General features: G+C 43.6%; 1 protein-coding gene across 2 annotated transcripts in view; it reads left to right on the top strand.

Moving 5' to 3' along the window:
- The window catches only part of slc13a4 (solute carrier family 13 member 4), a 138,746-nt gene that overhangs the window by 104,593 nt on the left and 20,555 nt on the right, over positions 1–13,598 (top strand). For both annotated transcript variants that reach the window (XM_078568169.1, XM_078568170.1), the window contains 3 exons: positions 1,842–1,961; positions 10,051–10,152; positions 10,265–10,366. In XM_078568169.1, the coding sequence (XP_078424295.1) occupies positions 1,842–1,961; positions 10,051–10,152; positions 10,265–10,366 (324 nt within the window). The remainder of the gene's footprint in view (positions 1–1,841; positions 1,962–10,050; positions 10,153–10,264; positions 10,367–13,598) is intronic.

Below are 13,598 nucleotides of genomic sequence, written 5' to 3'. Positions count from 1 at the left end.
TTCAGTCTTATATGGCCTACCCTGTATCCTGAGACTGTGACCTCTTGTTCTAGATCCCCCAGCCAGAGGAAACATCATCCCTGCATCCAGTCTGTCCAGTCCTGTCAGAATTTTAAGTGTTTCAAGGAGATCCCCGCTCATTCTTCTAAACTCCAGTGAATACACGCCTAGTCGACCCAATCTCCCCTCATACGACAATCCTGCCATCCCAGGAATCAGTCTGGTTAACTTTCACTGCACTCCCTCTATGGCAAGTGTATCCTTTCTTAGGTAAAGAGAACTGCATACAATACTCCAGGTGTGGTCTCACCAAGGCCCTGACAGCTGCAATAGACATCCTTGCTCCTGTACTCAAATCCTCTTGCGATGAAGACCAACATAACATTTGCCTTCCTAAATGTTTGCTGCATCTGCATGCTTGCTTTCATTGACTGATGTACAAGGACACCCAGGTCCCTTTGTACAACAACACTTCCCAATCTATCACCATTTAAATAATACTCTGCCATTCTGTTTTTCCTACCGAAGCGGATAACTTCACACTTACTAATGTTATACTGCATCTGCCATGTATTTTCCCACTCACTCAACTTGGTTAAGTTGCCTTGAAGCCTCTTCATATCCTCCTCACCACTCACATTTCCACAAAGTTTTGCATCATCAGCAAACCTGGAGATATTACATTTGGTTTCCTCATCCAAATCATTGATATATATATTGTGAATAGCTGGGGCCCAAGCACTGATCCCTGTAGTACCCCACTAGTCACCATCTGCCACTTCGAAAAAGACCCACTCTGTTTCTTGTCTGCTAACCAATTCTCAATTCATGCCAATATTTTCTCCCCAGTCCCATGTGGTTTAATTTTGCACACTAACCTCTTATATGAAACTTTATCAAAAGCTTTCTGAAAATCCAAATACACCACATCCACTGGTTTTCCCTTATCTATTCTACTCATTACGTCCTCAAAAAAGCTCCAGTAGGCTTGTCAAACATGATTTCCCTTTCATAAATCCATGTTGACTTTGTCTAATCCCATTGATATTTTCTAAGTGTCCTGTTATGACATCCTTTATAATAGACTCTAGCATTTTCCCTCCTCCTGTTGTTAGGCTAACCAGTCTGTAATTCCCTGTTTTCTCCCTCCCTCCTTTTATAGTGGGGTTACATTTGCCACCCCCCAATCTGTTGGGGTTGTTCCAGAATCTACAGAATTTTGGAAGCTAATAGCCAGTGCATCTACTATTTCCATGGCCACTTCCTTTAGTACCCTGGAATGTAGATTATCAGGATTTATCAGCTTTTGGTCCCATTAATTTCTCCAGCCCTATTTTTTTACTAATACTAATTTCCTTCAATATCTGCTGCCCACTAGACCCTTGGCTCCCTAGTATTTCTGGGAAGTTATTTGTGTCTTCTTCTGTGAAGACAGAACTAAAGTAGTTGTCTAATTGCTCTGCCATTTCCTTGTCCTCTATTATGAATTCTCCCGTTTCAGAAGTAAGGGACCTGCATTTGTCTTTACTAATCTTTTTCTTTTTACATACTTACAGAGGCTTTTGCAGCCCGCTTTTATGTTCCTTACAAGTTTACTCTCATACTCCATTTTTCTCCTCTTAATCAATCTCCTGGTCCTCCTTTGCTGAATTCAAAACTGTTCCCAATCCTCAGGCTTGCTACTTTTTCTAGCAACTTTATATGACTTCTAATCTGATTGCTATATGTGTACCCAATGCCTTGCCATTCTAGTTTGGTGGTGAAATTAGTGCTAGTACCTATGCTGAACTGTCTATTGTTGGTTTCTGCCAGCCTGATATCTGCCTGTTTTTATTTAACAGCCGTTACCCAGATTCCCGATCTATCAACTTTGGAACCTGGTTTGTTTTTAGTTTTCCTATTGCCATCATCATGTTGGTGCTGACCTGGATCTGGATGCATTGGCTCTTCCTGGGATGCAAGTAAGTATGGAATGTGAAATGGCTACACCAGTGGCCTCCTGCAATAACGCTATGTAGCTGTACATGTTACGAGTTGATTTTCTGAGTCCTTGAACACAGCAAGATATATCATTGGCATTGGTTTGGGATTTGCCATCAACCTCTCTACATGTGAAAAATCAGAAAATCCACCCTATGGCACCACCGGTGTAGTAATTATTTGGCCCATCAACCACTGAGTATAGCATTTGATTGACTGTATATCAGTCACAGCTCCCTTAGCAAGAAAGAAATAATCTAATCTGGCTGCCTTTTTATTGTGCTTTGTTTTCAATAATGTTTTGCATCCCATAATGCACTGTTAGGAAATAACGTGGTGCCAACTAGAACATTTTGTTCCTGTAATGCATGATTTGCTACAACACACTACTTAGTGATCAGTTTACTATAATGCAAAACTTGACACCTTGCTTTGCTCTCCACCGCACACTATTTACCATAACACTGCCACTTGCAATAACTCAACATTTGCTATGATGCTGTGCTTTTAGTAGTTTCTAAATGGTCCCAGTATAGTAGTAAAATATCTCCCCGTGAGTTACTGGGGTTGATGTGTTTGCCACCTAAGTCTGCTATAAGTTACTAAACGGGAAGCTGTTATCCCAGCCCATTCACAGTGTTTTGTTCTTTGATCCAGTAACATGCCAATCTAGAAAATTAGCCAAAGATTAACCAACAGGTTCAAAAAAAGCTGATATGACCCAAAAATGTCTAGTAACTCAAAACACAGAAGATAGACCTATGAAATATGAAAACAAGAAATGAGATTGAAAGCAGTGGGGCACAGTCTTGGTCTGACTTCAGCCGCAGGTATACCCCAATATTTCATCACTTGAATTATAAGAAAAAACAGAAGGGCCTGGGGTTTCCTCTGAAGTATCATTTTTTGGGGGGATGGATTGGGTTCATACTATTACCTTGAAACTGCTGCAAAAAAATCTGCATTTGAAATATCCTGCCAAAAAAGTTAGTCCCCTTTGTATTCTGCTGGGAGCCCAGAGACCTATTTATAAATGTAATACAGGGTTGGGGCAGGGGGTGGTGGTGTATGGCTAACTCTTCTTACCTAGTTTCTCAATTTTTGCCCCAAATCTTCCTCAAAATGTTATCACCATATTGTAAGTATTAGTGTGAGATGCAATGAGATATCCCTGAGGCAGAACCACATTAAGATGATAATTTTATGAACTGCTACTAAAGATCATTATTACTTTTGTTAGAATTATGAGGTTTATGAGATTTGTTCTGATCCTAGCTGAGGTTTCCCCTGGACAACCCAGCTTGATAGATCTTAATTTTTATTTGTTTATTTAGATGGGTGGACAGTGGCTACTTAACAGAGTCACCGGAATCAGCTAATGAACTTTTAACAAAAGAATGAAACATTTATCAAACAAGAAAAGATGAGCTATATTACAATACTCCTTCACCCACAACTATACCTTTACAAATATATACAGATTTGTAAGGATATCACAAGTTACAAAAGCTATCTTATATTCTAATGTCCACAGTAAGTACACAGTCCATGTAACAATTGGCACCCTGTGGTCAGACACACCACACTCTGAAACCAAGTGACGGATGCCACCTCAATCAGATGCTATGGATCTTCTCAACTCCCGCCAGATGCTTGTCACACTGAGCCAGTCAGTCTCATTGAACTGCGTCTTTCACATGATGGTTTCCAATCTCCACTCTCCAAGGACTTGATTTGGAATCTTCTGCAAAACTGAAACTTTCTCTCAGGCACCTTCCGCAAGGATTCACCTCCAGGGTTTTGAATTCTCCTTCTGATGTTCCTCTTCCCTAGTCCACATGCATTCAAGTTGTCTTCCACACACTTTCTCTCACCAACTCAGCCGCCAACAGTACATCACTGCGTCACATGCCCTTAGCAAAGAGTTATAGACCAACAGCTGTCTCTTTGGACCTTCTTGCCTCTTGCAAGCTGTTCTTGCTTTAAATCTGTTTTCTGCACCTTTTGTCTCTTTAAATCTTGGAACCTTTTCCTCTGCCCCTCACTCTTAATTACATTAACAGAACCGTTTCCAGGTTTCTGTCCTTCCTTTGACTAGAAGGTCTTCTTGAGACTTTCCCCTGTTTCCACTCCCCTGGATTTTGGGTCTTTTCCTTAGCGTGGGACTGGCTATCTGTCCCTCTTGCTCCAGTCTCTCTCTGGCAGCTACTTTCAACCAACTTTAGCTTGGAGCTGGCTATCTGCCCCTCTAGGCTGCTTCCCTGGCAGCTATCTTCAAACCAGTTGAACTCCAACAGCTTCCAAAGAAAACTGCTGTTCCTAGCTTTTCTTTATGTGCCTGTGGGAGGGACCTGCCTCTCTGGACCCCTGTTGCTAGGCAACAGCCCAATTCTTCTAATATTGTTTGTTTAACTTAGCTTACATCGTAAAACTCTCATTAAAAATGCAGGCACCTTTTTAAAGTGAAATTAAAACTCAATTTGACCTTTTTTAACACACACATACAGAAATATAAATCAAACTTAAACATTAAAGCTAAAACTCATTCCTAACACCCACAAATATAAATACAAGCTACTTAAGCTATCTCTATTTCCTAACAGGTTGCTATGTTTTAGGACTGTGTCTTTAATTTAGGGTAAAATGAAAGGGGTCATGTAGCCATTCTGAAGTCTGACTGACAACAAGCCTGGGTGAGGGGACTGTTAAAGATTAAAGGAAGGCCCAGATCGTTTTTCTGGGAAAACAGTGTAAGGTGTTTACACCTGGAGACAATGGCAGCAGCATTTGTGTTTACAGTGGTTAAACTGATAGTCTCCAAAGTCCCAGGAAGATTCTGAGAATGTCAGGTTTGCTTTATACCGTCTGTTTAACTCCAAGATAGAATGGAATTGGGGTCTAAAGGATAGCTAATCAGCCTTTCTACCTGGGTACAAAGTCCATATGATTCACATTGCCATGGAGATAGGCTTTGAGGGGGAATTTGTTTCTAATACATCCCTGAAACTCACAGTCTGCCATGATCCAGGAGAGAGGGAGCTGCTGGAGGCCAAAAGTCTCTATGGTTTAACACACAGGAATGTGGGTGGGAGCTCACGCTCAGATTGATAAGATCAAATTCATGAGGATTTGAAATGAGGCTGGAAGATTCACCAATTTTATGTTAGAGGGAGAATCGCCAGGAAAATCCTTGATCGTGAAAGACTGTTTCGAGTTTAAAGGTAACCAGGCTGAGAAAGGAAAAGAACAGATGATAATCACTTTGGACTGGTTTTGGGGGAATTGAATGTCTACTTAAAAGACAGTGTAACATATACCTGTAAAGTGTTTTTTTTTAGTTGTGGTAAAAGTAAAGGGAGGAACGTTCTGCTCTGTAGTTTAGAGTACAAGGTACATACAAAAATAGTGTTCAGTCAATAATGCTTTTAGTCTGTTTGTTACAGTAAAAGTCTTAAAATGTGAAATTTTGCCATGTCATCCTTTCAGCTATCAACTGGAAGTTCAGTTTTTTTAAAAGTTATCAGTCCCTATGGGGATCATAATACTTAGTGTATTCATTCCTTATGCACCTGGAAGTCCAGTCAGGACCTTTGCTGCTATTTTTATTCTGCTCTGTTCAAAGTACCTTTTTACATTAGAGATTTATAATACCTACCACAAATTCTTTAAACATGTACCATGAAGAAGAAAAATAGTAGGATATGGAATAGGTTGATTTTGGGCTATTAAGGTCAAGCTTCACAGAAGGTATTTCTTCATTACATTCTGATGCACACTGTCCAGGGTCCACAGGCCAAGAATGATATACTTAATTTTCAGGTCACCCATGCCTTACAGAGTTGTGCTTTGCTCATTACTGGAGAAATATGTCTAAAGCTGGCTGAACATATGAACATATGAATTAGGAGCAGGAGTAGACCATTCAGCCCTCAAGCCTGATCCACCATTCAATAAGATCATGGCTGATATAATTATAACCTCCTGCCTACCCCAATAACCTTTCAACCCTTGTTTATCAAGAATCTGTCTGCCTCAGTTTTAAAAATATTCAAAGACTCTGCTTCCATTGCCTTTTGAGGAAGTGATTTCCAAAGACTCACTACCCTCTGAGAGAAAAAAATTCTCCTAATTTCTGTCTTAAATGGGCAACCCCCTATTTTCAAACAATGCCCCCGAGTTCTGTTATTCTCCCACAAGAGGAAACATCCAGTCCACATCCCCCCTGTCAAGACTGCTCAGGATCTTAAAGGTTTCAAACAAATCACCTCTTACTCTTCTAAACTCCAGTGGATATAAGCCTAGCCTGTCCAGCCTTTCCTCATAAGACCATTCAACTATTCCAGTTATTAGTCTAGTAACCCTTTTCTGAAATGCTTCTAATGCATTTACATCCTTCCTTAAATAAGGAAACACTGTACACAATACTCCAGATGTGGTCTCACTAGTGTCCTGTACAACTGAAGCATAACCTCCCTACTTTTATATTCAATTCCCCTTGCAATTAACAATAACATTCTATTGGCTTTCCTAATTACTTGCTGTACTTACATACTAGCCTTTTGTGATTCATGCACTAGGACACTCAGATCCCTCTGAATTTCAGAGTTCTGAAATCTTTCACCATTGAGATAATATGCTTCTTTTTATAATTCTTCCTGCCAAAATGGACAATTTCATATTTTCCCACATTATACTCCATTTGCCAGATCTTTGCCCACTTACTTAACCTATCTATGTTACTTTGTAGCCTCCTTATGTCCCCTTCACAACTTACTTTCCTACCTATCTTTGTCTCATCAGCAAATTTAGCAACCATATCTTCGGTCCCTTCATCCAAGTCATTTATATAAATTGTAAAAAGTTGAGGTCCCAGCACTAATCCCTGTGGCACACCACTCGTCACATCCTGCCAACCAGAAAAAGACCCATTACGCTTACCCTCTGTTTCCTGTTAGCTAGCCAATCTTCGATCCATGCCAATATGTTAACCTCTACCATGATCTTTTATTTTCCACAATAAACTTTGATGTGGCACCTTTCAAATGCTTTCTGGAAATCTAAGTACAATACATCCACCTGTTTCCCTTTATCCAAAGTACATGCAACTCCTTCAAAGAACTCCAATAAATTGGTTAAACATGATTTCCCTTTCACAAAATCATGTTGACTCTGCCTGATTGCCTTGAATTTTTCTAAGTGCCCTGCCATAACATCTTTAATAATAGCTTCAAACATCTTCACTATGACAGATGTTAAGCTAACTGGCCTGTAGTTTCCTGGTTTCTGTCTCCCTACCTTTTTAAATAAAGGAGTTACATTTTCTATACCAGTCAAGACCACTGTTGTCTTGAATTTCTTTGAAACTGGATCCTCCCAATGCAGCATCTAGTGACCTTTGTTGCATTAACCAGCCAGCTGCTCATATTTCATCAAGATGATCACTGATGCCCTATTTAGGAAGGATGCACAAATCATATCCTTCCCAAACAAAGAGAAAGAGCTACCTAGTTTCACAAGAGTTCAAGTTCCCAGAGGCACAGTGAGCAAATCACAGAATGCACATGGTAGTCAAAGCGTCTGTTGACAAGCCCTTCAATTTTATAACTGGAAAGGCTTATAATGCAATGCCAATCGTCTTATCTTGCATGTCAATGTCATGTACCCAAGAAGGTGCTTTGATATTAACCTCATGTAACAATTGATAGCTGGCACAATTCTGAACCATCTGCCTTGATGATTGATCACTGATCATTCCCCTGCAATCATAGCTGATGACTGCAGTAAGGAACAATGGCCACAGCAAAAAGTGTGATGTAGCAGGATTGTAGGAATTCTCAATTTCCATTTTAGATATCGGGGTAAATTTGGTAAATCCCTACAATATCCTTGCAACTGTGAACCCCAATCAGACTGATGAGCCTACTGCTATTCCTTCAGGCAATACTGCTATCCTTTTTCAGAAGCATTGCATGAGTATTCCCCAAACCCCAATAACACTAAACATATCAAGCAGTATTATTAACCCAAACCCACACTTGGTTGCGAATGAAGGTTAGTGGCGGATTCATGTTGGTAGGCAATCTTCGCATTCCAGCTCACCACAACCTTCTCAAGGGGAATTGGTGATGGGCAATAAATGCTGGCTTAACCAGCGATGCCCACATCCCATGAATGGATTTTTAAAATTCTATCGTCAACCTGCCAATGCAAGGAGAATTCAAATCAAGTATACAAATTTGTGATTTGCACTAGTGGCAGGTAGTGAAATTTGTGACAGCTCTCTAAGCTGGGAGGAGCCCAGCACAGAAACACTATGGGCAGAATTGTACGTCCTGCGGGCGGAAGTGCGCCTAACCCAATCGGGCGTAAAGCTACAGCAACGATGTTGGGCGAGCATCCCGACATCATCGTGCACTCGCGTGATATTTCGGTTGGCGGGCGCACGCGAGAGTTGGCAGTGCACCCGCCGACAATTAAGAGGCCTATTAAGGCCATTCATTTATTAATTAAGAGAGATTTTTCACTGCCCGCCCAACATTACGATTGGTGGGCGGGTGAATCGGCCAGGCGGACGTTGCATTTTTGAGGAAACTTCACCCACGGGCGGCATGAGGTTTCCGACATTAAATTTAAAAAAATGTTTTGACATAATTTTTATTATGTACATGTTGATGTGAATGAGTCCTATATGGGGACATTTTTTTCAGAATTTCCAATCTTTATTGTTGATTTTAAAATTCTTCAGCTCCCTCAGGCAGCTCTCTGCCTTCAGGGAGCTTTCATTATGCGCTCCCCCCCCGCACACTTGTGCAGACTTCAGCGCTCACCCTCCTCCCGCTGCCACCACGGAGGCACTGAGCCTTTCAGCGCGCCTTTCATGCTGGCTGGCTGTTAATTGGCCAGCCAGTGTGAAATCACGGTCGGGGGCTGATTGCGGGTGGCGGACCATTTCCCGGTCACTCCTGGGCCCGCCCGACGGCGCCTGCCCAACGACCCGAAAATCCTGCCCTATATTTTAACCTGCTCACCTGATGGGGAGGCTTGCATGCTCGGAGCATGAATTGGAAATTTTTGTGTATACTGTCCATGACTTCTCAACCATTTTCCAACCATTTTATTTTAATAACTGGGAAATTATGGGCAATAGGAGCGAAATCGACCGATTTTAAGTGCTTGCGGGTTAAGTCTTAGGAGTGTGAACTCAAATAATTACCTTCTAGGTGTCACTATGGCTGGGATTTTCTGGCCCTGTTGTGGTGGGACCCACCGCGGGAGATTCAGCGGCCTAGCCAAAACTTCATTGATTTGCGGCGGGACCAGATGACCTTGGCGACAGGCGGGGCTGGAAGATCCCACCCCATGCCTGGGATATAGTGGGATTTGCGGAATCCAAAGATACTTTAAATGAACTCATTTATATTGAAGATGTTTGAGACAGTGTCACAAAAATAACAGGACCGTTATAAAACAATCCGTTGCCTGCCATTAGCAGAGGAATAGAAGATAGTTTTTTTTTTGAGAAGCAAGATTATAAAGTGAGAGGGATATCATTAAATTAAATCCAGCAGGAAGAGGATTTGTTATCTCAGCCATCAACTGTTGAAAATCATCACATAGCGTGGTGTGAATTGCCAGTATGTTAGGCATCATTGTAGATTAGGGACTTAATTTTCCTAATATGCTTTGGGAAACTTGCCCAGTGCCATCAAATATCACACATTCCAGTCACTTGCCTGAGATTTTCAGTCCATTGAAAAGCATCCAAGATGTTTTGATATACATTGGCCATTGAGCCTCACTGCTAATAGACATTTGGAAGGTTTATGCTACAGTATACAAGTCCAAGGAGATAATTTTCACACAACTAATTTTTAAATGACACAAGGACTTGGGACAAAGTTCAACCCATGTGAATGACCCCTATTTCAATGCAATTTTGTACCTTCCACAAGCATCCATATTCTACACACAATGCCTCTACATAAATGGGATAAGGGTTCTCCATCAGTCAGAACAAAGGGATTGTATACTCTGTTTCGTTACATTACTTGTATAAATCTTTCATTACAGTTTTAAGGAAACATGTTCCCTTAGCAAAAAGAGGAAGACAAAACGTGAGGAAATGTCTGAAAGGAGAATTCAAGAGGAGTACGAAAAATTGGGGCCATTCAGGTATGAGGGTCTGCTTGTTCCTGACTGTTAGGACATTTAGAGAATATGCAATTTTCACATTTCTTATAATGTGACTGAATCTAATTTTCTTTAATTTTTACGATTTTTCCAGCTACCCGGAAATGGTGACTGGAATTTTCTTTGTGCTGATGACATTGTTATGGTTTACACGGGAGCCAGGATTTGTTCCAGGGTGGACATCACTCTTTGAGAGGTAAGTCCAACATTCCATAATACCCAGTAACCCTGTTACCCAAGTGCCTGTCCCTGATTATCAACACACTGATCCACCTACCCAGACCCCAGCAACGCTGATCCACGAACCCAGCCCCCCATGCAACACTGACCCACCCACCCAGTCCCACCTCAGCACTGATCCACCCACCCAGTCCCCCTGCAACACTGACCCACCCACCCAGTCCCACCTCAACACTGACACACCCACCCAGCCCACCACAACACTGATCCACACACCCAGTCCCACCTCAACACTGACCAACCCACCCAGTCCCACCTCAGCACTGACCCACCCACCCAGTCCCACCTCAACACTGACCCACCCACCCAGTCCCACCTCAGCACTGACCCACCCACCCAGTCCCAGCTCAGCACTGACCCACCCACCCAGTCCCACCTCAGCACTGACCTACTCACCCAGTGCCACCTCAACACTGATGCACCCACCCAGTCCCACCTCAGCACTGACCTACTCACCCAGTCCCACCATAACACTGACCCACCCACCCAGTCCCACCTCAGCGCTGATCCACCCACCCAGTCCCACCTCAAAGCTGATCCACCCACCCAGTCCCACCTCAACACTGACCCACCCACCCAGTCCCACCTCAGCACAGACCTACTCACCCACCCAGTCCCACCTCAACACTGACCCACCCACCCAGTCCCACCTCAACACTGACCCACCCACCCAGTCCCACCTCAACGCTGACCCACCCACCCAGTCCCACCTCAACGCTGACCCACCCACCCAGTCCCATCTCAGCGCTGACCCACCCACCCAGCCAACCTCAACACTGATCCACCCACCCAGCCAACCTCAACACTGATCCACCCACCCAATGCCACCTCAGCACTGACCTACTCACCCAGTGTCCCCTCAACACTGATCCACCCAGCCCACCTCAGCACTGACCTACCCACCCAGTCCCACCACAACACTGATCCACCCACCAAGTCAACGGCAACACTGATCCACCCACCAAGTCAACGGCAACACTGTTTCACCGTGTTTGACAAATTTATGAACATATAAATTAGGAGCAAGAGTAGGCCATTTGGCCCCTTGCGCCTCCTCTGTCATTCAATAAGATCATGTCTGATCTAATTGTGGTCTTAATTCCACATTCCACCTACCCCCAGTAGTCTTTATTTATTAGATTTGAGGATGTAACAAGCAGGGTGGATAAAGGGAAACCAGTAGATGTGGTTTATTTGGATTTCCAAAAGGTATTCAATAAGGTGTCATATAAAAGGTTATTACACAAGATAAAAGCTCATTGTGTTGGGTTGACATATTAACATGGATAGAGGATTGGCTAACCTATAGGAAATGGAGAATCGGGATAAATGGATCACTTCTGGTTGGCAAACTGTAACTAGTGGAGAGCCACAGGGATCAGTGCTGGGGCCTCAACTATTTGCAATCTATATTAATGACTTGGATGAAGGCACCGAGTGTATTGTAGCCAAATTTGCTGACAATACAAAGATATGTAGGAAAGTAAGTTGTGAGGAGGACACAAAAACATCTGCTAAGGGATATAGACCGGTTAAGTGAGTGGGCAAAAATTTGGCAGATGGAGTATAATGTAGGAAATTTCTATTATCAGGCACTGTACTAAGCGGCATGCTCTTGTAACTGGAATGGCTATGTTGGGTCTGTTGACCGGAGATGCCTCTCGTCCCTCAGAAGCTGGCGCTTACACTTATTCCTGAGTAGTTATGTTCACTGCTCCCTGTTAATCCCACTCCCTACGCTAATAATTGTGAAACTCACGGGTGGTTGTTTTCGGCAGTCTGCTGTCGCTCCAGTCTAAGCCTCTCACTATTCTCTCATGAGGTGTGACACCCTCAAATTTTGATTGGGTGAAAATGCAGAACACAAGAACGCATCTTGCATCTTAGTTAACTGGTAATTTTGATTAACCAGCACCTCGCGTTCCCGGAACATGATAGATAACAGAAGTTTTACTGTACTTGCATTGGAGGCAATTCAGAGAAGGTTCACTGGGTTGATTCCTGGGATGAAGGGGTTGTCTTATGGGAATAGGATGAGCAGGTCGGGCCTATGCTCATTGGGGTTTAGAAGAATGAGAGGTGATCTTATTGAAACATAGGGCGGAATTTTCCGTGCCCGCTGGCGTCGAACATACCTGGCGGACAATATGGTGAGACATCGTGGAAACAATTTGTGATCATCTGCTCAGCCCATCGATGACGGACCGTGTTTCCCACTATTGGACTTCGGGAACCTCATTGTAATACATCTGCGTACCATTATAAGGCCAGCATGCCAGAATCATTGGCTGGGCAGAGGGAGGAGCAGCACCCTCAGAAAGAAGGGGCGGACACTCCCGCACACAACGGTGAAGAGCTACAGTGAGTCATCGTTGGTTGACACCTAGCTAGACCCAGGATCTAGACACCACCTTTCATTCCTGCAGATGACTGAGAACCAGTGTCGCCAAAGACTGCACATGTCCAGGGAACTGGTTGGTCAAATCTGCCAACTACTGCACGTGGACATGGAGGGTATCCACTGCCAGTGGCTGTGAAAGTGACCGTGGTGTTCAATTTTTATGCCAGTGGCTCCTTTCAGGGCTCCACAGGTGACCTCTGTGGGATATCACAATCCTCCACCCACAAACGCACCTGTGAGGTCACAGATGCCATCTTCGTGAGGGCACACAAAATTGTGCATTTTGCCTGGGATCAGGAAAGCCAGGATGCAAGGGCGATTGGATTTGCCCAGATCTCGGGTTTCCCAAAGGTGCAGAATGCGTTCGACTGCACTCACGTGGCGCTCAGATCTCTGTCGCAACAAAGAGTCAACTGCAAGAGTTTCCATTTACTGAATGTGTAGCTGGTGTGCGACCACTACAAACGCATCCTGCAGATCTGCGCAGTTTGCAGGGAGTGTGCACAACTCCTACATTTTTAGTTGGTCACAGATCCCTGATGTCTTCCAGGATTCACAGAGGCCGCAGGGATGGCTCCTTGGGGACAAGGGCTACCCGCAGAGGACTTGGCTGATAACACCCGTGCGGCAGCTCAGACTGCAGCTGAGAGAAGGTATAATGAGGTTCGTGCTGCAACTCGCAACTTGGTGGAGCAGACCATTGGGATACTGAAAATGAGGTTCCAGTGCCTGCCGGTCTAGTGGAGCCCTGCAATACAGTCCACAGAGGGTGTCACACATCGTCGTT

This window comes from Cetorhinus maximus, chromosome 22 (genome assembly GCF_964194155.1).
Source record: "Cetorhinus maximus chromosome 22, sCetMax3.hap1.1, whole genome shotgun sequence".
Lineage (NCBI taxonomy): Eukaryota > Metazoa > Chordata > Chondrichthyes > Lamniformes > Cetorhinidae > Cetorhinus > Cetorhinus maximus.
The sequence above is the reverse complement of the archived record's forward strand: the minus strand, read 5'-3'. Positions and strand labels throughout refer to the sequence as shown.